At 44.3% G+C, this 27357-nt stretch overlaps 1 protein-coding gene across 1 annotated transcript in view; it reads right to left on the reverse strand.

The window, feature by feature from the left end:
• The window catches only part of FRMPD3 (FERM and PDZ domain containing 3), a 791901-nt gene that overhangs the window by 172018 nt on the left and 592526 nt on the right, over nucleotides 1-27357 (reverse strand). The window contains exon 13 of the mRNA XM_069213582.1: nucleotides 14408-15226. Coding sequence (XP_069069683.1) covers nucleotides 14408-15226 — 819 coding nt within the window. The remainder of the gene's footprint in view (nucleotides 1-14407; nucleotides 15227-27357) is intronic.

A 27357-nucleotide genomic window follows, 5' to 3' on the forward strand; every position in this document is an offset into this window, starting at 1 on the left:
AGCTCCAGATGGCAGCCCAATAGGTCAGGACTGACACACACTTATGTTGTACATTTCTAGAACAGTTAACACAGGTCAGTTCCCCACTTTTTTGGCTAGCTCTAAGATGCCCCCCACAGACTCGTTAATATGAAGACATCTATGAAAAATGCAGCATACCCAGGAACTCTGGGCATCAAAGGTGAGACCCAAATACAAAAAGTCATTTAGTCTCCAAAAGGCCTTTCCCTTATTAGTGATGGGTCTAACCTTAGATCGCTGGTGACCACAGACCATAAAATGAGTTTTAGAAATATTGAACTTGAGGTCCAGCTTCTCCATATATTCGACAAAACTATCAATAAAGCCTCTCGGGCCATTAGGGTACATGCAATCAGTACTGCATCATTTGCATAAAGCAGTTACCGGGATAAGCATAGATCCTACCTCTGCTTCGTCCTTTCCATTAATAATCAAAAAAACACTCAACCTGTTAATATACAGGACAAATAAAATAGAAGGGTAAGTGCACAGCCTTGGCAGACCACTCTGGCTTGGCTGAAGAGTATGGTGCCCTCACCATCCGATCCATACCTCATGGAGACAATCACCCACAGTGTAGGGCACGTAAGAAGTTCATAAGCAGATTGATCTAGGCCCATCTGTGTTAAGATGTCCCGTAGCTTTGATCATTTGACCCAATCAAACACTGCTAAAATCCATAAAGGAGACATAGATAGGCCCTCTTTTGGCACTTATATAATTTTGAATGATTAGATGTAAATTCTGACACTGTTCTTGAGTTCCCAGTCATCTTCATAAAGCCACACCACAACCTATTGATCACATAGTTCTCTTTAGCCCAATCCTCGATCCTATAAAGGATAATGCGCCTAACGTTTTGACCTCTATGAATCTATTAAGGATATTGTCTTTTAACACTTGGGATATTGTATGTTGCTTTTATTCTAAATTGTGAGAAATGTAGCAGTCTGCCAGGAGGTTGAAATGCTAGTTTTAACAGCAGCATTAAAGAAATTAGTTATGACTGCCCCCCAGAATTCAGTTAGATTTATACAAATCAATGGGAACCCTATCAGGGCCCTGGGCCCTGGGCCTTGTTGGATGGGTTAGCAGTAATAGCATCCAAAACCTCCTCATGAGAAAAATTGATACTTAGCAGAAACGTTAAGGGCGCCATCCATACCAAAAAAAGTAAAGATTGCTGACCTACTTCACCCAGCTGTCAGCACTTAAATTTGAGCCCTTCTGAGTTGTCACACTTGTTTTTGTGAGCATTCACAATTTTCAAAAAGCACAGGAGTGTCGGTCCTTGCATGCTTTAATCAGGTTTTGCCAGGTTTCATTCTTGATTACAGCCTTCTTTTCCCTCATGGCCAACTTTTATGCAGCTCTGGTACAAGCAATTGTGGTTTGGTTTCTGGGGTATGCCTTTAAAGGCACAGTGTAGCTTATTGTTAGCTAATCTGAAGCCAACCTGTTGAGAAGATTTTCTTTGTGGAGACTGGGTTTAAAAGAGCTGACTTATAGAAATGACTAAACTTACAGGATGCCTTCATAATAGGAAAGGGGGAATGGATAAGAGACTGCAGACAGTCATTGTTTAAATCGATATTAGTGCTAATAATAGAAACTAGGAGCATTGGGTAATGGACACCCCTCCATTTCAGCTGTAGCCCTTTGCCAGTGGTCTCTAAGTCCTTCATCCCCTTTTTCCACAGGCAATTCTGTGCCTGATGGCAAGTAGAGTGAAAGCTTGTTTGGATTGTGATCATGCACACAATGTTCTATAGTCGGCCTACAATAGGAGAGCTTATTCATGCACTATGAACTAAAAAATAATTTATAACCATGCCTTGCCCCCGGCCTACAAAGGTAACCCTCCAATTTGACTCATCCTCCAAGGTTTTGCTGCAATCAGGAGATCAAATTCTACAAATATTTAAATATCTTGATTCCCCTACTATCAGCTCTTAAAATGTTTAGCACAATATACCAGATTAGGAAGAGGTTACAGCAGGTAACACTGGTTCCAATTCGGGCATTAAAATCCCCCCAAAGGAACATTGGTTCTGAGTGTCTCAGGTGCAGAGTTTTGAGGGAATGCAGAATCTTTGAAATCCATCCCAAACAATTTCCTTAGTAGACCGAGTCTCCTGACACATAGCAATATCATATTTTTCAATAATTGTTAACTGTTAATTATTAAATTACTTGGACTTGAGTCCAGAAATATTTCAGCACACAGGTTAGCTTGCTCAAAGATGAATTTGGGCTGAACTGAACTGAGTAGACATCTGGGTTGGGTATGGTACAGTCCACTTGTCTCTAATGGAGTTGTTGTTCAGTTAATTACATTTTTTCAGGTTGGCTGGTTGAGAAAACTGATTTGAGACTGTGACATGCAAATTCTGTTCGGTCAGGCTTATGTACCATGGAAAGGGATGGAGAATTTCTGATGGGTAAAAGATGCCTATAGAAGAAACCCAACTGAAGCACGCTAATGTTAGTGTGAATGTTAATTTTGGATGGGTTATTCATAATCAGTAAGTGTTCTCAATATGTATGTTTATAAGTAATGACCACACAGTTGTCCTTGATTTGTTTGGCACTAGGGTCAATCGAGTCTGCACTTTAACCGAAGAGCATATTACTATATCACTGTAATCACTAAGATGAAAATTTGTATTCTTGATTAACCAATGACAATTTTTTTTAATTGAACTATAGATTCTCCTACAGTTCATGTTAAGGGGGGACATTTGTCATAACAACCACATAAGGGCAGCATACCAGGGGGAGATTAAATTGATGGCACTGATGCTTCTACCTTGCGAATCAGGCCTAATTGTTTGTTTATCAGAATTGCCCCTTGCTGCTGGCAGTTCCCCTTGATGACACTGTGTTGGGACATTACCAGCCCCCGAGGTGCGCTTCCAAAGAAGCAGATTATGTGATATACTTAGGGTTTTATTCGGATATGGGCTGCAAGCAATCAGCTGTTGATTGAATACAAGACAATTCTGGCTTGATGGTCCTCAGTGGCAAATCAGAGGAACCATGCTTGCTGGTAATTTTTAGGTCACATCTTGCCAGACAACACAGCTGTCTGGTTTGCTTAAGACATCTTGGGGACTTTCAGAAAGGTGACCTAGGAAGGTGTTCCACTCATTGATTACTTTATTTGCTTTAGGCTCTTCAGGATCAGGTCGTCCCTCCCTTTGACTAAACCGTGTGTCTTTATCTACAAACTTGTTTTCCGTTAACAGACCTTTAAACCTTGTTATTATCTCATCATATTTGTTGGGCATTCAAAGACCCAGGTTAAATATCAGGCACTGTCCTCAAAGTGCTCATGCTTACTTTTCTTTCTCTGACTTCAAAGTGAGAGGATTTATGTGACAATCTTGCTGGATGCTGATGGTAAGAAAACTTTTTTCTAGCACACAACAACATAACAATATTTAAATAAACGGTGTAAGAATTTCAGAACATATCAGAAATTATGAATGCACAAATAAAGCAATTTTTGTGTTATTTGTAAAGTGTGTTGAACATGAATACTTCAACATGATCAGCACAAATCATTTAACCAGGTGATGCAATTTTCACATATTTTCATCTGTGCACTGTAAAGTTTTATTAGTAAAACTGTATGTCTGTGCAAATGTATTAATAATTTTAATTGAAAATGTGTTGCCTGTAATGGAAGTGTGCTACCACACCATGCATACTCCATTCAATGCCACTCCACGCCACTGCACCCTGCACCATTCCACTCTACACAACTGCAGTCTACTCTACTGCACCATATGCTTCTCAACTCTAACCTGTACCTCTCTTCTGTATGCCAATGCACTCTTCAGCACTTTAACTCTATACCACTGCACTCTTCGCCACTGCACTCTACACCACTCCAGTCTAGGTCACATCAATCTCCTCTGCAGAGCGTTACTTTACGCCACTGTACTCTAAGCCACTCTGCAACACTGCACTCTGCGTCACTGCACTTAATGCCAATACACTCTACGCCAATGCACTTTACTCTGTATCACTCAACTGTATGCCCCTGCACTCTACACCAATCCACTGCACACCACTCTAATCTAGCCCGCTCTACTGCAGTCTATGCCACTGCACCCTACACTATTTTACTCTACACCATTACCCTCAATGCCACTCTATGCAACTGCACTCTACCCTGCACCACTCTATGCCACTTCACTCCACTTTGAGGCAATCCACTCCATGCCACTGCACTCTATGCCACTCTACTCCACACTGCACCACTACACGTAATGGCTCTACTCTTTATGCCACTCTACTCTTAACCACTCCACTCTGCGCCAATGCACTATACACAACTGCACTCTCCACCATTGCACTCTACTCTACATTACTGTACTGTAGGCCATTGCTTTCTACTCCACTCTACTTCACTCTACACCGCTGCACTCTGACACTGTACTCTGCACCAATGAACTCTATGCCACTCTACTCTGCACTAATCCACTCTATGCAACTGCACTCTATGGCACTATACTCTACTCTGCCCCACTCTATGCTACTCTACTTTATACCTCTTGCCACCATTGCACTCTATGCCACTCAACTCTACACTGCACTCTATGCCACTGCACTCTATGCCACTTGACTCTACTCTGCACCACTGCCCTCTGCATCACTCACCTCTATGCCACTACCCTCTGCACCACTCTCTGCCACTCTATTCTATGCCACTGCACTCTACACCACTCTACTCTGCACCACTCTACCGTGCACCACTTCACACTGCACCACTTCAGTCTGCACCACTTCACACTGCACCACTCCACTCTGCACCACTGCACTCTACTATGTACTACTCTAATCTACGTCACTGCATTCTACAGCACTGCATTGTACGCCACTGAATTCAGTGCCACTGCACTCAGTGCCACTGCTCTCTATGCCAACTGCTCTCTATGCCACTGTACTCTGCAACACTATATGCCAGTTCACTCTACCCTATGCCACTCCAGTGTATGGTATTCTACACTCCAATACACAACATTCTTTGCCAATCCACTCTACAACACTCTACTCCACTCTTCACCATTCCACTCTACAACACTCCATGCTACTCTCCTCTATGCACTAACTTTTAGCCGTACAGCAACCATGCCAGTGTACAACATGGCTAAAACACATTGGCTGAGCCTATCAGGCTTGCCAATGCTTGTTTCAATTGCCACTCACATGTAGCTTTTCCACCAAAGGGGCTAAGCAGAATTCCACAACTTCCTTAAATATCTCCACCATCACATCACAGATATACTTTATTAAATCATCCTCTGAACACTGGGTCGAGACATTGTGCAAGCTCTCCCTATATATCTTGGTAGAGCTTCTATTAGCACAATTATTTTGATCAGCAGGGTGTTTCTGTCACAATGTGTTCCATGCCCTCCTGTGCTCATCACCAGGGGGCCAAATTGTGGGACTTTCTAATGCTCTAACAAGCTTCCCCTTCCCCTGCATGCATATCCTGACATCCACCCATTTGGACGTTATTTGCAAATTACCATCCATTCCCAATCCATGCTGGATTTAGTGGAAGCCAAGTCTGCTCATGCTTGGAACTCCATTACCTAGAATCCCCTGCTCACTGCTTTGTTTCCACCCCTGCAGGCCAAGGCTGGCTTGAGGGATTCAGCTCACCTGTGGCTCGCTGCTGCTAGCCTGCTCACAACTGGTGCATGTGATTACACTGAGCCCTATTAAGCCTCAGCTCCCTTCAGCCCAGTGTTGGTCATTGTAGCTGTATTCCAGTGAGACTGACCCATGGTTCCTGAGGTTTCTGAGCCATAGTTATTCCTTCTTCCTGTAACAGAGCCTTCGTCATCCTCCCTTGTTTCCTGAGCTTTTGTTGTTCTTATTTCCTGAGTTCTTGAGCCATAGTTCTTCATTGTTCATGTTCCCGAGCCGTAGTTATTCCTTGTTCCTGAGGTATAGTTGTTCCTGTTCCTGAGCAGTAGCTATCCTTGTTCCTGAGCTGTAGCAAATCCTTATTCCTGAACTGGCACTCCCCACAGTACTACCTTGTGTTTTGAGCCTTAGCAAGTCCTTATTCCTGAATTAGCACTCCCTGCAGAAATACTTGACTCCAGAGCCTCAGCTATTTCTTGAACTATTACTGCCTGCTGTTTTCCTCGTTTCCTTATTCCTGCACTAGCACTTCCTTTGCTCTCTTGAAGCCTCTCCTTCTATGTGTTCCTTTTCCCAGTCCTTGCTTTCCCTTCAATTTCCTTGTCCTAGTTCCTGGTTGCTTGTTGTCCTGCTGTCTTGCTTCCAGTTTCCTTGTATGTTTGGTACTTGCTTTCTGCCAAGTGAGCCTTTTGTTTTCCCTTCTTTCCTGTAAAGAAGCCTCTTTGCTAGCTTGTTGTCAATAGTGGTTGTATTTAGTTCTACATCCATGCTGTTTCCACCTTGCATGTTCCAGTTTGATCGCCAGGATCCGTGGGCTCAGCTGACAACCTAGGTGGTGTTACTTGTCCACTGTGAGTATTATCTTTCAGTTACTTCTATAACATCACTATAGGGGTCAGCTTCATAGATCCTGCCTTTGCATGTATACATTCCCTGTATTGCTGATGTTGTTCATCCTGGGGTCGTAGTTAGTCTAGGTGACACATTGCCTCTTGAATGCCTATTCTTTCTGAACCTTATCTTTCTTATTCCCTTGAATATAGCTTCCCTTTGGATCCCCTCTGTCCTTTGATAAGTCTCTGTGTGATCTTGGGTAGTTCTGTACCCAGTATTCTGCCTCCTTTGTCTTCTCTGCCACCAACCTAGCCAGCACCCCCTGTTGTGTAGCCATTCTAGTTATAGCTGCATGCGCTTTATTTTAGCACACTAGGCCTGCCTCTGTGCACTTTAACCTATATATATTTTATTCAGCTTCATTTATTATTTTAACTATAGCCACTTTTGTGGTCTTGTTTTATTTCTCTCTATCTAGGTGATCTTGCTTAGGCCAGCACTACGTTCTCAAACAAGACCTTCTTGTTCACTCTGTGCTTCTTTCAAGGCTACAGTAAGATAGGTTGCCGGTGAACGTGGTAAAGGTTTTGTCTCTGGTGTTCATAGAAAAACACACATCCGTAGGGACATTTTTTCAGAACATCAACTGTTTTATTATAAAAACACTTCCCTGTCCCTTACACGTTAGAGGAAGATTCCAGCCAGAGGACCACAACTGTATGCTGACTGCTAAACACCTCGCTACAGCTGCTTCTGCAGACTTCGGGCCTTTGTTCAGGTATGGGGGAGGATGTCTTCCCAGGGGAACCTGAAATGCAGAACTAGAGCTTAACATGCTGTGCTCTATTCTAGCCTAGGTAGGAATTAGCCTGTTGACTCTAGTGACCATATGGTAGCGTTATTTCTATGCTTCACTCTCCGTGTCACAATTCTAATTATGTCATGCTGTATCATCCTGGTTATTGCAGTGCATGCTTTGTTATCTAAGATGCAGTTGCTTCATTAAACCCTTATTGAAACATATACTGTCTCTGTTTGTCATTGTGTATGTGAGACTAATGTAACTGAGAGAATCGGATGAGACCTGAGTAACCACGATTTCCTTGGGAAGTCAATTGTGTCATGCACTCGGCTGCCCAATCATCCCTGCTCTTGGTTAGAGATGAGGCACTGCTAGTTAGCTGGAGCAAAACCGGATTAGGGTGACAGGTGTCACCTATAGTGGGTTAAGACTCAGGCCCTCATTCTGACCCTGGCGGTTCTCTACCGCCAGGGCCAACGGGGGCGGGAGCACCGCCGACAGGCCGGCGGTGCTCCCTTGGTCATTCTGACCGCGGCGCTTTGGCCGCGGTCAGAACGGGAAAACCGGCGGTCTCCCGCCGGTTTTCCACTGCCCCTTAGAATCCTCCAAGGCGGCGCAGCTCGCTGCGCCGCCGAGGGGATTCTGACCCCCCCTACCGCCATCCTGTTCATGGCGGGAAAGCCGCCATGAACAGGATGGCGGTAGGGGGGGTCGCGGGGCCCCTGGGGGCCCCTGCCGTGCCCATGCCGATGGCATTGGCACGGCAGGGGCCCCCTAACAGGGCCCAACTAGGCTTTTCAGTGTCTGCGATGCAGACACTGAAAAGCGCGACGGGTGCTGCTGCACCCGTCGCACGCCTTCCACTCCGCCAGCTCGATTCCGAGCCGGCTTCCTTGTGGAAGGCGCTTTCCCGCTGGGCCGGCAGGCGATCTGAATCAGATCGCCCGCCGGCCCAGCGGGAAAGTCAGAATACCCCTCGCGGTCTATTGACCGCGGGGCGGTATTCAGGCGGCTTCCGACGGGCGGGCGGCAACCGCCGCCCGCCTAGGTCGGAATGACCACCTCAGTCTCCTACACCACAGGTGATTCTGCCACTGAAATCCAGTAGTCTCATTAGAATAATGAGAGCCTTCTCGACACCCGAGAGTTCCTGACAGTTTATCACTCTTTTTAATTTTTGAATGAAGGGACACAATTGCTACAGTTACATTTGTTCACAGAGCTGAATTCCTCCTCAAAAGGCTCACCAGGCACAATGGTGACTGACCTGTTACATTATGTGTTGTGACTTGGCTGCTTGCTTGACTGCAGCGATAATCGTCTCTTGGCGAAGTCTATCTCCCTCGTAATGACTCCATCGACCTGCCAGAAAACAGTCTAAGGTGCTATTGCTGGGTTTAGGTTTTTTGGGGATTATTGCACTTGGGAGTTTTCTCTTCCCCATTGCTATCCAGATGAGACCAGATATGCAACAGGAAGATTCCTGGTGAGGATAGTGTTAATGGGAATAGTTACATTGCAACCACACAAAACCACAGCTGTTAGTACTTTTTGTCCACTCGTGCCTGGAGGGGCGAATTGCACTTTGGAGTCAAAGCCAAGAGGCGGTGGTCCAGCCTGGTCTTTTTCAAGCGATGATGGGTGAAAACAGACCTGGACTTGGCCCGGGTGGAGCCAAGGCAGGTGCCATGCTGCAGGAAATAATGTTGCAGTAAAAAGTGCTTGAGTCCTTCTTCCTAGCAGTAACAAAGGACCCTGGGCCTTGGAGTCCTGGCGACCAACTCCCAGAGTATTTCCTGGCATCCTGTGTTGTGGGTAAAGATGTCAGGCTACATAGCGCTTGGGTCCCTGCGTCCTGGCAGCAACCAGGGTATCTGGGCATTAAAGTCCTGGCAGCCCACTCCCAGAGTGCTACCTGGGGACTGTAACATATACCTAGAGTGGGCTAAAGACAGCCCCTACTCGTAACTGGATGGCTTTGTTGTCTATCGTGGGCCTCTGCTGTGCATTTGATAGTTTTCCTCCTTCTTCTTGAGTTTGTTCTGCCCAGGAGCATTTCACTCTCACATTTTGATTAGATGAATTGGATTCTTCCGCTGCTGGCATCAGGAGACTAACAGCTGGGCCGAGATTATCAGCTTTTGCTTGGCCGTTGTTATCTCAAAGATGCAATTTGCGAGTGTAAAAACAACTGACTTAAAACTACAGTCTTCTCAACTACAGTAAGAAAACTTCCCTAAAGCAAATGCAAAATGATTCATCTTTCTACATACAAGTAGCTAATATTAACGGAGAATATTAGGGTGAGTACTTCCAGAGCATTCATGAATGTATTTAGAGCCACGGTAATGACTAGTATCATCACAACCAGTCCATAGCATATTTTTCAGAAACAGCAGATGAGTAAAAATGGATAGACCTGCAAAAATGAATATGCAAACTTTTCAAAGCAACACCCCTTCTATGATCTCGTCTGTGGAAAACTAAAATACAGTCATTTTTTTTATTTCAACAAAAGCCATTTAAGACTATCATAATTCTTAGGCATTCTGAGATTGAAGGGCCAGCGGTGGAAACCTCTTGCACCCTGGATAACAAGCAACCAGATTACAGGGAAACTTGTCTGACTCCAGAAATATCTGGTAACAACCAAAGACACTGCAGCCTGATTGTGGGAAGGATATACATATAACTCTAGTGACTTCTGGTAACAGGTAAATTCTCTGCAGTTTGCTGGGAAACAATTTGTTTCTGACTCTAGGGGTCCCAGTAATGACCTAAGGTGGTGGAAAAGTACTTGTGTGTGCCTCCATGCACACTTTTTTCAATGAGTTAGTTATTTCCTTCTAATATTGCCATCAGAGATATAAATATATATTTTGTAATTTACCGTCCCATTTTACTTTTAGGAGATGGCAGTACATGTAGATGGTTCTCATTGCTTCCTCATGCCATGCTCTCTCACTTTCTCTCGACTCCTCCCTATTTGCCTGTTTCTACATACAAGTGGCTGGTATTAGGCAAGAATGTTAGTGTGAGAGACAATCTATGCTGTTTAAGAATAGGATTTGCTTCGACTAGAGGGACCTTTAACAATGACCTAAGGTACTGCAGCCGGATTACTTCTAGGACATGTGATTGACCTTACAACCTCTAGCCAAAGCCTCTGGTACTGCACCCTCTTTGAGAAAACGTTTTCTGACTTTAGTAAGCTCTAGTAGCAATCTAGGCTGCTGTAGCCTGATACTGAAAAGGATTTATGTCTCATGCCAAAATATATAATTTGCATGGGTAGGTAGGATACAAAAAGTTCCAGCACATGGTGCAGCTCAAGTGACCTAATTAACACTGTCACCGTAATGTTTCCTTGGACATTTTATAGAACAATTTCAAAGGATGGTTTCAATAGAGATACGTTCTTTGTAAGCAATCTCAGAGGGGTGGTTTGTTCATAATCTGGAAAGGTGCCCATGATAATGCTGATGCTTAAGAGGTATGCACTAAAACTAGAATGTTGTAGCCGCTTATTGAGTTCTCGACCAGGAAACATTAAGAATCTAATGTTGTTCATAAAGTTTGTCTAAGGAGTTATACAAGCCTCGAACAAGCAGCCTTACTCCGTGAAACATATGTTGTTTGTGTATCTGTTCTTCTTTGTGTATGGACATCAATTTACACTTCAAGGAAGACGCTACATGTGTTGGAGCTTGAGTTTCCCTACATGGAAGAGCGCCTTACAAGGATTTGTTATCACTGTGATTAAAAGTCTAATCAGTCTTTGTTTATAATGAAGGACCTCATACAGGTAACAATGCTCCTACACTTTCAAATAAAAGGGCCTCTACATTTTGGTTACAAATTTGGATGCCAATTTGTGGCCTGCTACTGCAACGACATATGTCAGGTTAGTGGGAATCTAGTAACAAACATCAGCTGAGCTGAGAGGCTTACATGCATTTTCAGATACAAGCTAGTCCTATTAGCTCTGGCAATGCTTGTTTAAAAATGTTTGGCATATTTACTTTTTCAATGCTTGCATCTTATTGATGATAATAAGGAGGAAAGGGAACTTCCGCATTAAAGAGGCCTTGAATAAGTAGCGGACTACCCCAGAGCCATCCGTGCTCAACTCCAGTGATCATCAGCTTGAGTTAATGATCTAAACTTGTTAATGCCTTCCAGGCAGTCTTTTTTCAAAGCATTCATTTAAAGTTCATCAGTTCAAAAGACTCTTGTATTTTTTTCAAGACAAATGTAGTTCTTTATTGCCAGTGCTTTTTTAATTAATTTGTATCAATATTCAAAAGACAGCCTTTCCAACAAAGGCACATACTTTTCGAGGAGGTCTCTTTATCTACACTTTTGTGACATTCTGGAGTAAATAACCATTTCTTGTTCAATGGTGCTGTTAATTTATTAACTTTCAAATAGAAAATCATAAAAGTAAATTTTGTTTTCTGCGCTATAGCGAAGTTTCCTTAAGATCAGTACCAAAGCATCTTTGTTATTAATGATTTATCCTCCCCAACAAGGAGGTATTGGGGGATCGCAGTGTTGAGGGATAGCACACCAACAAAGTAAACAAGCATTTGCAATGCAATAGGGTCTCGCATTTCTCCGAGTTACAGCTATTAGCAGCTGTAAACTCCAAACCGGACTTTTATTGCCACATTAAATGGGAAAAAACTGCGCGATTGCGCTGCTACATTTCATTCATAGTGAAACCTGTCTGCAAAAGTGCAATGAACTATGTAACGGGTCGATGTCATGCAAAGTGCTCGACTTCTGGCAAGCGAGATCGTGCTGCGAAAAAAAGGTACAAAGTAGTCCACAAACCAAATGGAAAACAGCGAGCCTCGCATGTTTTCAGTACTTGGTCGCTGCGCTCAAGGAGGGCTAACCACCGGAAAAGGCATGACGTATGCGTGCCTTCCACTAATGAAAGCAAGCAGATTTTGAAAGGCAAGCCCACGAACCAATGAAAGACACTGATGTGACATGGACGGGGCTTCAAGCCCTTTTCTATCTACTAAAGCGTCTCGCAAGCGAAACACATGCGCAAGCGCACGTGACTCATGCTCGACCCTAAAAATGTTCTGCGCTTTGATTGAGTGACTTTGTAAGCAGTATCTCAACCAAGGAGATATTATAGATTCCATACATATAGAGCTTCCCTCCACCATTTATGCAATATTCAGCTACAGGCAGGTTTTAACACCTCTTCACTGACCATTTTGGTATGTGGTTCTGTCCATAAGGAGACATTTTATAAACACACTTACATTAGGGGTGGGTGTAATTCGTGTAATTCCATGTAGGGTACACATATGGAATCACCTAAAAATTCACAAGAGTGCATGGAGTTACACAAGAAGAGTATCTACAATTAGCGCTATTTATTTAGTGTAAAAATGTGCTCTTGTGTCCAAAATAGATGTGAGGATATATTTTGATCTAAGATAAGAAACAGTGATAAATGCAGCATGAGCAGCTGCTCAGTAAATTTGCATATGGGTTAGGATTTCCCCCCAATTTACTACTGACTTTTAGCACTAGCTTCTTAGTGTGAAATGCACCCTCACATCCAAAACTAACATGAGGATGTATTTTAAGAAAAGAGTGATAAGTGCAACAGAACATGAACAGCAGCACAAGCAGCCACCCACGCTCCCTAAATGTTCATTCGCTGAAGTATTTTTTCCTCCAAATTACTCTTAATTACCAAGTCAGAGTAATCGCGCTATTTTATTGGTAATTCCGCATCAAATAGTGATGGGATATTACTCTGATTACTCCAGCATACTTCAAATTATTCACAGGGCTCCTTTATATTTATGTTTTCTCCTTCTTAAGGGATTAATGAAAAGTTAACAGCCTAGGTTTCCACAAAACATTTCTTATGCCAGATCTCGAAATTATGAATATTTATGAACGAGTGGAAATAATGACATTCATGATCCCTTTGTTAGACGTAGTTCGGTGGCCTACACTTGCTCTGATTAAGCTTGATATCTATTTTAAACAACATGCTGCAACTGAAGAAACCCATTCTCTCATGTCCTATACCTAGGCTCCAAAGAGCCGCATAAGTGGCCGATTATAAAACTGATACATAATCATCTTTTAATATTTTTATAAAACAGTCCAATGCTTCAGAATCACAGCAGGGGTCCACGCTTCAGCTGGAAAATTAAATATTAAATAGCCTCCATGTCTGAATGTTTCTTGGTAAACCCAGAGAGATGGGTAAAGGACAGAGGGTTTAGTATTTCTGGAGGGGGATAGTACTCGGCTGACTTCTTCCTTTGGTATTTTCATTCCTTTCTTCAGCACACAAGGGCACGAGCTCCCCAGGTAGAGGCTAACACTTTATGACATGAACGATTTCATCATACATTTAATTTCAAACATTTTCTTGTTGGAGGCATGAAAACACTTGCCCAAGGGAAGCACGTTCTTTTTTTAAGTGGAAATGAACGTTAGATTGTAACTATTAAAATTGGATCTAATTAAGTACAATCTTTTTGAGATTTACAAAGCCATGTGCCCAAAACTTTATGTTTAACAGAGTTTTACCCGCCTATGCTGCAGGTTGACGCAAACTGTACTGAAGGGGAATCAAGGACGCTTTGAATATTGAACCATGAATTCATTAACTTTTTTTATTGTAAAGTCCTACAACGTAATACGCTACTAAGCTCTGTGTCCCCCTCCTCCTTCGCTCAGAAAGGATACACATGCTCCATATATCTGATTCTTTATTCTGAAGAAAATACCGAGCCACACGTTTCTGATGCTTCATGATATGACCTCCAGATTTAGAGCATGCACCTTGTGGGAGAGTGTTATCTACTGCTGTGTAATGTATAATCTTGCCTGAAATGTTAAATGAGTCTTCCTCAGTGACAGTCCTTTCATCAGTTTCTAACATGTTGAATGGCTGAATCATCTGACATCTGCAGCCTGCACATAGCTTTCTACAGAAAAAACACCACACTGTGCTGCTCTGATGGCGTACACAGCTATAATTAAACAGATAAAGGGCTGTTTGTGAAGACATACTTAAAGGAAGAACAAAAGTACCTGCTGTCTGCTGTGGCTGGGGGTGTGAGCAGTCTTCTGAGGCAGCCAGGGCTTCTAAGGCCTGCAGAGTTGACACCAGGGCGTCATCTAACTCCTGGGCATGATCCCTGACTGTCCGGGTCTGAACACTGTCGATGAGAGTTACAGGTATTTCATCATACAGAATGCCACACAGGTGCTTGCTCTGTTCCTGCTTTTGTGCAGCTCTGCGTTTGGAGTCATCCTCATCTGAGCTGTTATCCCGAAATCCTGGAGGTGGGGCGGCAATTGCCGGTATTAAAGATTTGCTTTCATCCTCTTCTTCATCACTTTCAGGAGGTGGAAGTGATATCAGATCCACGCTGGTTTCCCCTGAGCTGCAAGGGTTAGCACACTTTCGGGAGACAAGTTTTCCTTTTATCTTTGCCTTGCAGGAGTCGCAGTAGAAGTGTAGAGCATCTGATTTCATCTGGCTGTCCATGGTGTACGACCGTGTCCTGCTGGTGCACAAGTTGTGATCAAGACCGTCAGGGTCATAGCCATTGGTGGTAGCATTGCAGTCAGACTTTGAGCTTTTGCACGTGGGGTCGGATTTTGTGCGAGGCCTGGTCTCCTCGTAGAAGATCAAGTTCTCATTGATGTCCATCCGGTTCTCCTGCTCTTTCCGCTGCTCCCGCATGTGCAGGTAGCAAAAGCTGACAAGCTCAGAGTCCTCAGGTGTGTCATCTCTGGGATCAGGATCTTCCGGGATGGAGATTGTGCTGCCCGGATAGTCCATTTCTTTCTTTTCATTGTGCCCACCTATAGCAGGGCGGTGAACACTGGGTACATTGATGTAATCTGTAAATGGAAAAAAAGAACATGATGAAACGTTTGTGGCTGTAGCCAATGACAATTCAGAAACGCCATAATTTTTTCATGTTACATGAGATAAGCAAAGTTTTCTTTTTTCAAAAGATTTTCTAATTCTCATTTTAAGATTGTGACCGTGGGTGAAACTAAAAGAAAATCACTCAAACAATAGTAAGAATAATGATGCTGTAGTGTATTTCAGTATTAATTTGTATTGTGAGAATCCAGTGACATAAACAATAGTTAAAATAAAAAGTTGGTTGCAAGTAGTATTTTTTTAAATACACTTTTATTAAAGCCATTTGTTATATAATATATTATAATATTAATGAATCAACGTGATATTTTATTACACTTGATGATGTGTTTCAACTACTATCTTAGGTCTCTGATAAACACCTTGTTACAAGTATTCTAAAACAGGATGTAAAATCGTGATTTATCTAGCACTAGAAAATTGTTCACAAACAAGTGGCTATATTTTGAAGTTAAAGTTTTCAAATACAAAAAACTTGGAGTAACATATTTATAGCAAAAAAATTATATTTTGAGCACATTTTTAATGAAACACACAGTCATATTTATAGAACAAACAGAAAGTAGTCCTCAAGCAGGGTTTGCACAAGCCATTTCTACCTTCCCACCATGTGGAGAAGATCATGATCTAAGCAGGGTTAATGGGATAGGTTAAAAATCAAAAGACTGTTGCCCATCAAAAAAAACATTGCATGAGGTCTGTGGTGATCTGATAGGGGAGATTCCAATTCTATGGATGAAGTAAACACAGTTCAACCACTTTGTTAGGTTCCAGTAGTTATTTCTGTGATTTTTTTTATAGTGTTAAACTCTATGTTTAGAAGGTCAATAATTGTTTAGCTGTTGATTGGCCCCCTTAATGTAAAGGTTTAAATTCCATTTCTGCTGGTTGATTTTGATGTAAGAGAACCTAATGTGATCTCTGGAAAAAAAATGATCATGTTTTTCTACTAGAGGGTTACAGTCATGCACTAAGAATTTCTTCACTCAAGATGCCTGAGACACTTTCTCTGGGTGGGGGACTTATACTAGGTTACAGGACAACATGAGACAGGAAAGATATTGTTAAAAGTTTAAATTATAGCTGAAACATTATTGTTCCAAATCTAACTCTTTACTAGTTTTCCTAAAAATTCTGTTACTGATGAATACTGCCTGAATTTTCACGTAATCACTTTATCATGCTTATGTTCCAATACAAAGATTTGATACTACCAAGAACAAATCCGTAATTTAATTTCCACACCTATGATGCATACAATGCGCACCGCAAAAATACTTTTATTTTGAAAATACAATCCTTTAATTTTAACAACAGGTAGTTAGCAAGGCTTCAAATTAAGCAAAATCAGGACAAGACATTACAAAATTAGAGGGAGTTAGAGAGTGAAATTTAATGTTTGTCCTGATGACGGCATTGCATGTTTTTTCCCCATACAATCGAAATGTTGACTACCCCATCTGGAGTCGTCTAAAACAATCTAACAATTAGCCTAATAATGCTGTAATTCATAGCATTGTGCATTATGTATGTTATATTTTGATGGGCAGTTTTGTTTTATGTAATATTGGTAAAAACAATGTATATTTGTTGATGCAATTGCCTTACATGGGACTCTCTCTGCATTTTCACACATCGTTTGATAACATTGTTGTGTGATATTTGTTTTAGTTGATACTTAGTAAGAAAGTTAACATCAGATGATCTGGTTTAGAAATAATTAACAATCTCTAGGGAAGTTATTCATGTATTAAAGGCATAGAAAAACAATAGGAATACTTTCCATTTAGGATCTTCCTTCATGACAGTCAGTCAATCAAAAGTTATGTTTATTTAGACCTCAGTCTTTTAAACAACCACTAATTCTACACATCAAGATTACAATTTACAATCATAATTTTACATCAAACATTAATATATTAACACAATATTGTTCTCATTTGTAAAATGCTTCACGGTAGTTAGAAATATGTGACAAACTGATCCCCCATAACATTTCATTGCAAATTAACTAATTGACTTTCTTTTAACAATATCTTTACGTGCAAGCGAAACCTTGGGCAATCCAATTGAACATGTAAACAATCACAATTTCCATTTAGCCCACATGTACGCTTTCAATTGACATCTACAACAGCTATCCTTACTGCATAGCTCATGTACCGTGGGTTTAGACCACTTCTGAACTGAAAAACAGCTTGTCTAAGAGTTGGATTAAGTAATCAGTGTATGGGAACCCCTATTGCTTTCTCACAAGTGTCTCAAAAATTCAGAATATCTTTTACTGCTTGAATACCTCATATCCTGTTCTTCAGCACAACATTTTGTTAGCAAGTAAAGTTCAAACTTTGAAATATTGACTTCTAAATTTTGATTCCCCAAACTTATTGTTAGCCACCCACATGTATCTCCTAATGTCGTTCTACTGCTTTTTTTCTTCTCAGCTTAACTCGCTGTGTACAATGTCCTATTTACAGAAACTGGCTATTTTTAGGCATTTTTCTTCCCCATAATCGCAATCAAGTTTCCCACTTAAACTTAGCAATTATGCCCAGTATTGGAATTATGGACCAATCATGGCAAGGTAGGCCAATAAAATCAACCTTAAAGAGGGACCAAATCCTGCTTCAGCCAAGTCAACCTTCCAAGCATTAGAAAAAGCTATAGAAAGAGAAACAACCAAAAGCCAAATGGTGAGAGGCAGCATCCCCAAAGAAACAATTGGAAGCAGTCTTGATTGCAAAGGGACTTGCTTGAAAAAGCCTTAAGCTAACCCACCCCTATGGGGTGAAACAAGTGTTGGCTGAGTGTACAGTAATATAATTCATTGTAAGAAATTACCCTTGAATGAACAGTCAACATTTGCAGAGACTATTTTATTGGTTTTGTATTTCTGAAGGCTGATGCAAATATCTTTATAAAGGGCTTTTCTTCTGACAAACCTAAATCAAGAATCATGTATTTATTTAGAAAACGGTGAATGGAAAATGTATTTACATCTCACCTGTGCATCCACATTTGCTTGCTAGGTTTTGGGCTTTTACCTAGACAGATACATTCAGAATCAATTAATTAACAATTTTCCAGGGTATTATTGGACAAAGGGTATAAATAAATAGCCCACTGCTTTTTCATCAATGCAATGCAAAGTCCTGTCGCACAGGCCAAAGCTTCATCCGATCCAACGGCGCGCGTTGACAAGCCTCATAAAGTTTGGCTGCACAGCTGAAAACTTCATTGGAACTGATGCCTAGCGATGCCAAGACCCGTAAAGCCTCACTACGCAGGTGAAAGCTTCATTAAAACAGACACAGAGGGGCAGGAAGCCTCAAAAAGCAACAAAGAGCAGACCTCTCACCAAGGATATAAGGTACAACTTCCAGCGGGCCAATCTCAGCCCAGCGCCTGTCTTGCACTCCATCATGTTCAACTTGAACTCAAGAGTTTATTCCAATCCGGTGCCATCAGACACCCACAGTAGGCACTTTCTGCTTCTTGGTGCTATTTTTGTGAAAACTTTGAAAAGTCAATATATCTGGTTCTACTGACTTGATTTGTGTCACTCTGATATCATTTTATTTATTAAAATAAAATGTGCTCTGTTTTTCTAAAAATGATTTGGAAATTTGTCATGTGTTTCCACTTTATCGCTGTTTCTTTTGTTATTGCAAAATACCAAATCCGTTTTTTGAGAGATGTGACAGTAGAGAGAAGGTACTCAATCAGACCCAGATAAATCATACATATAACTAACCAAACTCTGCCAGTGGAAGTACTCTCATATATAATTAGGGAAAAATTACAACCTATAATTTTGGTACGTAGCTGTCCATTTCCTGAACTTGATTGTTCGTCTCTTTCCCAAAGCCCAGGTTGCCAGCGCATTTTGATACCGAGTGTAAGCTTATTTCTTAGCATGTCCATTGCTCACCTTTTATTTTAAAGAATCTCTGCTCACCGGTATCAAGTAATGAAAGACACAGTGACAGCAATCTTGACTGTCTTCCTTTGGGAATAAGGTGAGGTGACCTATGTTGCTAAGCTCTGTTTTAGGAAAAGTAGACAGTCTTGTAACAACTGCCTTCCATTGTCATACGTTGAGATCCACTGTGCCCAAACAGCCAGGACATACAGTGCAGCTAAATCACAGAGAGACTGTAGGTAATGCTCCATATCCAGCCTCACCCTAAGATCTGATTATCCCATTTGGCAAGACCCTCTTCAAGACATGAAGATGACTTGTGACTCAGGAAGTGGCTTCCCATGTGGTGGTCTGACAATTCCAGTGCTGAATTTGTGCCAGTGTTTGCCAAGGCTTGTATTGTATGATGGTTAGAATGTGGCAGTGCTGTCAGAGACAGTGAGTGATGCCAAATATAAAATGGCCTTCTGAGAAATATCTCAGGTGTTTTCATTATTACAAATAAAGCACAGTCCAACACCATTGTGAGCCCCTACACCCAGAGGGTGAAATCTGTGTGACTGCATTTTCCTCATGTTCAAGATCAAGATGTAGTCATAATAATGGCTGCAACTGCAATTAGTTAACATTAAGAAACCCCTCATATTTTTCTCTGAAATAAAACAACTGCTCTGGCACTACATTTACTGTCTGTTGCACATCTACCTGAAATAATTGTTCACACTCCTAAAATAAGCCTTGGCAGTTTCCCCTCACTACGCCGAGATACTTGGCTATACTTTTGTCTCTCAACGGTGCCTGTTCCTGCGCCTCCAAGGACAATAACAATACTTTTTCAAACGCAGCCTAGTTTTAGATGTTGGCGAACTGACCTGTCAAGGCATTCAGACAATAAGCATGGTTTCTCAATCATATGTATTGAAGCAAACAAAATATATATGAACAGTTCATGAACTGCTACATAAAAAGAGTGTACGTTTTGTTATCTTGAAGAATTAGGCCCTCATTATGACATTGGCGGTAAATCCCACTTACCACCATGCTGACAGCCGCCAAATTACAGCCGCAGTGAATATCCGTCCACCATATTATGATAAAACACCAATATGTCAGTATTCAGCCACATACACAAATCCGCCAGCCCAAAGGTCAGTGCTAAAGTGGCGGTATCAAAAACTCACACCGTTACGCCAACATAACAACGCTCACCAAATTATGACCCACGAATCACCACGGCAGACATTCCACGGCGGTAAACCATTGGCAGTACATACAGCTGCACTCAAAATGGACACACACATACAAAACTACACCACATTGAACAATTCAAACAACACACACCTGACATCCATACACACACCACACCCACACACCCACATCACTATAAAACACAAACCCACATTACCCACAACCCTTTATGACTACAAAGCATTGCCACCAGAGAGACACCAGGACCACTGATACAACTACATTCACACACTATTCACACCTATACACCACTCACGCATTCCACATCACACACCCCAACACATCACCCAACACACCCTCACCACACCCATCACACAACACCGATGGCACCACAAAGACACTCCCGTTTCACAGAGGAGGAGCTAAGGGTCATGGTGGAGGAAATCGTGAGGGTAGAGCTACAGCTGTTTGGAGCACAGGTGCAGCAGATATCTATAGCTAAGAAGATGGAGCTATGGCAGAGAATCGTCGACAGGGTCAACGCAGTGGGACAGCACCCAAGAACAAGGGACAACATCAGGAAGAGGTGACGACCTACGGGGGGAAGGTACATTCCACTGCAGCAAGACACGAGCTCGCAATACAGAGGACTAGCGGTGGACCCCCACCTCCTCTCCCACAACTCACAGCATGGGAGGAGAAAGTCTTGGCAATACTGCATCCTGAGGGGCTGGCCAAAGTCGGAGGAGGACTGGACTCTGGTAAGTCAACTCTCTACTATTATCACCCCCCTAACAGCATGCCATCACATACCCTCACCCTCACTCCCATCACTCCACTACATCCCACAAACACCACCATCACATCTCTCTAATCCCAATTCCAAGCCCTGCATATTGTACCAATGCATGGACACCGCTCACAGCCCTGCATGGGCACGAATCACTAAAACATGCACACCACAGAGAATTAACTATCCCACCATACACTAACATGCACAAGTGAAAGCTGGCAAGGCGAATCCAACCATAGAGGGGAAGCTACGGATGTACAATATGTCAGACACAGAAACCATAACACATCAATTACATACCCACAGGTACCCCAGCCAATGTCAGTGGAGAGGAGGTGCCAGAGCTGTCCAGTCCCCCAACTGAAGAGGCCCACAGTGATGACAGCAACTCTGGTCTTTAGGATCTGGATGACCTACCTGGCCCACCAGGGACCACTGGATAGCCGGTTCCCCAGGCCCAGTCACACACCACCACAGAGCCTCCCCATCTGGAAACATCACCACAGCACCCACCCAGCGTACCCATACCTCTGTTCCCAGCAGACGTCAATCAGCAGTGTGTCCATCTCTACAGGGACCCCAGGCACACCTCGCACCCAAGACAATCAGGGACCTGGGACCAGTGGCAGTGGGCACACGGTTCAGGGGACAGAGGCACAGGCCAACAGGGACACTGGGAGGACTACTGTGTGCCGGAGGAGGACAGGAGCAGGGAACCGACTCTCCAGGAGGCACTCGCCAAGATCCTGGGTACCTATCAACATTCCCAGGACACGATGGGCCAGATCCTAGACAATGTGCAGGAGCACAGGCCGTGCAGGAGGGACAGTACCAGGGGATCAGGGACGACTTGCATGCCATCAACAACACCATGATCTCCATTGCAGGTGTGCTGGCACACATGGCCAAACTTATGAGGGAGGCGGTCGCACACCAGCGGGCCCCTGCCACTAGCCAGACATCTGACAATCTTCCACCTCTGCTGCCGCTAGTGGCCAGGAGGCCCAGCCAGAGGACTCACAGGCCACCACCACCCCTCCCCCTGCAGAAGGTGAACCACTCAGCAAACATTCCCTGCGATCCAGACAGAAGTCAAAGACACTTGCCAAGACCCCCACCAAGAAATGAGACTCTCCTGATTGTCCCCCTTGTGTCCCACTCAGTCACCCTTTCCTCCTTGAACTGCCATTGCTCCCCTTCCTATATCCCATTTGGACAATGCACCTGTGCTACAAACAGACTGGAACATTACCCTGGACTTTCCTCTATCATCACCCCATCCCATTGCACTTTCCTTTATATATATATTAGTACTACAATAAACACCCTTTGATATAAATCAATTTTGAGTGCGTCATGTATTTCAAATATGTATTGATTGAAACAGGTACAACCATTGCAAATGAACTGTACATAGGATGAGCATAGAATCAATGACCTGTAGCTGGCTGTTGTGATCACACCAGGAGTATTTGTCAAATCACCAACCTCTGCACAATGAATAGCCAGAGGTAACAATAAGCGGGCATAGAAGTGGTAAATACCAGCATGCCAATGCCACACAGATTACAACCAAAGTCATTGAAATGTAAAGTTGCACTGTCTCACCTGTGTGTCATTGGAAGTACTGACAGATCACAGATGTTCTATTGTCCACATTCTCATCCTCTGCCTCATCATCCTCACTGTCCACAGGGTCCACTGCTGCCACAGTGGCATCTCCAGTCTCCTCCTCCTGAAGAAAAGGTACATGGCATCTGAGGGCCAAGCTGTGCAACATGCAGCATGCCACGACTATCTGGCAGACCTTCTTGGGTGAATAGCACAGGGATCCACCTGTCAGATGGCGGCACCGGAACCTGTCCTTCAGGAGGCCAAAGGTCCTTTCAATGATCCTTCTGGTTCACCCATGTGCCGCATTATACCGTTCTTCTGCCTGTGTCCTGGCATTCCTCACAGGGGTCAGCAGCCATGATAGGTTTGGGTAACCAGAGTCACCTGCAAATATTGAAGGACAACATTTAGCCACACATTATCCTATATGGCCAACACCATCGGCATACACCAACATATACTGCGTGGGAACCAGGGCTCACCTATTAGACACACCCTGTGCCTCTGTAGTTGGGTCCTCACATTTGGGATGCTGCTATTCCTCAGGACAAATACATCATGCACCGACCCAGGATACTTAGCATTGACGTGGGAGATATACAGGTCCACTAGGTACACCATCTGCACATTCATTGAGTGGTAACTCTTACCATTCCTGAACACCTGTTCATTCTGGCAGGTGGGCACAAATGCAATATGTGTTCCATCAGTCGCACCAATTATATTTGGGATATGTCCCATTGCATAGAATTCGGCCTTCACAGTGGCCATATCCTCACCCTGGGGGAAAGCAATGTAGCTGCACATGTGTTTTATCAGGGTAGACAACACTCTAATCAGCACTATTGAGAACATTGGCTGTGACGTTCCTGCTGCCAAGCCCACTGTCACTTGAACAGAACCAGTTGCCAAGAAAATGTAGAACTGATAGCACTTGCACAAGAGGGGGATCACAGTGGGCTGACAGATAGCAGATATCAGGTCAGGCTTCAATTTGGCACACAGCTCTGTGATTGCGGCCCAGTCCAGTCTATAGTTGAGTATAATGTGCCTGTCCTCCAGTGTAGCCAAGTCCACCAGGGGTCTGTACATGGGGGGTGTCTCCTTCTCCTATTCATCCACAGCGGTAGGTATCTAAGGACAAAAGAGTGACAAGGCTGTCACAAACTGAACAATGGAGCCACAACAGCAGTCTGCAATCTGCAAAAATGTTATAGGACAGTGTAATTTGTCAAGCATGTGCCTATTTATCCTGTGATGCAGCATTAATCCATAGGCCTGTCCCCCCCTAAAATGGTGTCGGCCTGTCCTGTGTGTAGGGACAGGTGGAAGTGAGGTAATGCAGCCGATGTCGTGCGCCGTGGCGGTAGGCTTTTGTGAACCGCCATGCAACTCCTCATTGGTTATAATTGGGCCCTATGGGGTACAGTGGCCAATGGTGATCTGCGTTGGTGGTAACGGTATGCACCGCCGCGGACATGGCCGCCATTTTCTATAATATTCCTCACTTGTTTCCTAACCTTCCATAGGAGAGGACCTACACTGCATGTGCTGCTGTGACCTGTGCCTGGAACCTACCATGGCCCGTATGACCGGGGAAAGGGCCCCAGCCTTCACTTCTGAGGAGTTGGAGAGACTGGTGGATGGGGTCCTATCCCAGTACGGACTGCTGTATGGTCCTCCAGACCAACAGGTGAGTACACTGTGGTCACGATGCATGTGGCATGAATGCATGGAGTAGGGTGTGTGAAGGCATTGTATAAGGGGGGTGGGTGGATGTCCTCTTGGCGGTGTACACGTTGTCTGGTCTATGTGTGTGCCAATAGTGATGGAAACAGGTATGGTAGGCTATTCGTGTTACTGGCTGGACTGTTTGTCTACTGGTGTTCTCCTGTCTGTATTGCCTCTGCGGGTCAGCGCCCATCAAAAGAAGGGTATATGGCGTGCCATCACCAAAGAGATGCAGACCCTGGTGGTCTATGGCAGGCGAAGCACCCACTGTCGCAAATGGCGGGAGGAACTGAGACGCTGGGCATGGAAGACCGTGGAGGCCCAGCTGGGGATGGCCTCCCAATGAGGAAGGGGTGTCTGTCGGACCATGACCCCCGTGATGGCCTGCATACTGACGGTGGCCTATCCTGTGCTGGATGGGCGTTTGAGGGCATCACAGCAGCCACAAGAGGGTGAGTACAGTGGCCATCATTGAAGGTCACGGCTGGATGTGTGGTATCCAGGTGGTGGTTGTGTGTCAGTGGGTGCCCCTAGGCCAGGCCAGACATAGCAGTGTAGGTCCTTTGGCGGCTAAGGGTCTGAAAGGGAAATACTGCTTACTTAGCTTATTAGCATCCACTACTGGTCAGGGCTGCGTGGGACCCAGGTGTGCTGCAGCTGGCGGTGAGTGCTCCTCTTCATGCCTTGGTGGCTAGCAATATCACTGGTAATGCAATGCATAGTTCATAGGCCTGTACCCTGTGTGTGAGGGTGCTGTTTACGCCAACGGCGGTGTTGGTGCAGTCATTGACCCAGTGTATCTTTTGTCTCTCTCCCCCCTTTTTTGTTTTGTCATCCTGTCCTTATGTGCATTAGCATCATCTGGCAGAGGAGCAGAGACACCAGTGACAGAGGGAGCTGCATCCCACAGGATCCTGGAGGCAAAGTCCACTGACGCTGAGGGCATCAGTGGGACGGAGGGCGAGGGGAGCACCACGGCGGAGACTGGAGGGGACAACACAGACTCAGATACCTCCTCCGATGGGCACTCCCTGGTGATGGTGGACACCTCTGTGACCACCCTAGCTGCAGGTACAGCTGCCACCCCTGTACCAGCACCGCCTATCCAGCAGCCCCTCGGCGAGTTGCCCATGCCCGCTCACCCAGGAGGTTGGGCATCTCCTTTGCCCCAGGCACCTCAGGCCCTGCCCCAGTGAACTCTGCTGCCCTGAGTGAGGAGGCTACTGACCTCCTAAGATCCATCTCTGCACGGCAGTCAACCACTGTGAATGCCATCCAGGAGCTGGCAGCCCAGATGCAGCAATCTAATGCATTCCTGAAGGGCATACACAGGTGATTGGCGGCCCAACAGAGATCGATCCAGGCTTTGGCCTCCTCTCTGATGGCAGCCATTGCTCCTGTTTCAACCATTCCCCCTCCAACTTCCACTTCCCAGTCCCATTCTCCTCAATCCCAATCTGTTAGACCTGACAGCCTTAGGGTAGTCACCCCTAACTTTTTGTCTGCCTCCCTCCATTTTTTTGGACCCTGTTTTTGCTAGTTTATAGACTCTGCGCACTTTACCACTGCTAACCAGTGCTAAAGTGCATATGCTCTCTCCCTTAAAACATGGTAACCTGGAATCATACCTGATTGGACTATTAATTTACTTATAAGTCCCTAGCAAGGTGCACTTTATGTGCATAGGGCTGGTAAATTAAATGCTACTAGTGGGCCTGCAGCACTGGTTGTGCCACCCACTTAAGTAGCCCCTTTTTCCTTGTCTCAGGCCTGCCATTGCAAGGCCTGTGTGTGCAGTTTCACTGCCACCTCGACTTGGCATTTAAAAGTACTTGCCAAGCCTAGAACTCCCCTTTCTCTACATATAAGTCACCCTTAAGGTGTGCCCTAGGTAACCCCTAGGGCAGGGTGCTGTGTAGGTAAAAGGCAGGACATGTACCTGTGTAGTTATATGTCCTGGTAGTGTAAAACTCCTAAATTCGTTTTCACACTACTGAGAGGCCTGCTCCCTTCATAGGCTAACATTAGGGCTGCCCTCATACACTGTTGAAGTGGCAGCTGCTGATCTGAAAGGAGCAGGGAGGTCATATTTAGTATGGCCAGAATGGTAATACAAAGTCCTACTGACTGGTGAAGTCGGATTTAATATTACTATTCTAGAAATGCCACTTTTAGAAAGTAAGCATTTCTTTGCACTTAAATCCTTCTGTGCCTTACAATCCACGTCTGGCTGGGCTTGGTTGACAGCTCCTTGTGCATTCACTCAGACACACCCCAAACACAGGGTACTCAGCCTCACTTGCATACATCTGCATTTTGAATGGGTCTTCCTGGGCTGGGAGGGTGGAGGGTCTGCTCTCACACAAAGGACTGCCACACCCCCTACTGGGACCCTGGCAGACGGGAGTAAACTGAAAGGGGACCTGGTGCACTTCTTAGCCACTCTTTGAAGTCTCCCCCACTTCAAAGGCACATTTGGGTATAAAACAGGGCCTCTGCCCTACCTCATCAGACACTTGCTGGAGAAGAAACCTGAACCAGAAACTACATCCTGCCAAGAAGAACTGCCTGGCTGCTCAAAGGACTCACCTGTCTGCTTTCTACAAAGGACTGCTGCCTTGCTGTTGCCCTGCTGTCTTGCTGAACTCTTGTCTGGCTGTGAAAGTGCTCTCCCAGGGCTTGGATAGAGCTTGCCTCCTGTTCCTTGAAGTCTCAGGACCAAAAAGACTTCTTCCTTTCACTTGGACGCTCCGTGCGCCGAAAATTTCGGCGCACAGCTTGTTTCGCGGCGAGAAAAACGCCGCACACCGACGCTGATCGACGCGACGCCCTCG

This window comes from Pleurodeles waltl, chromosome 2_1 (genome assembly GCF_031143425.1).
Source record: "Pleurodeles waltl isolate 20211129_DDA chromosome 2_1, aPleWal1.hap1.20221129, whole genome shotgun sequence".
In the NCBI taxonomy this organism is placed as follows: Eukaryota; Metazoa; Chordata; class Amphibia; order Caudata; family Salamandridae; genus Pleurodeles; species Pleurodeles waltl.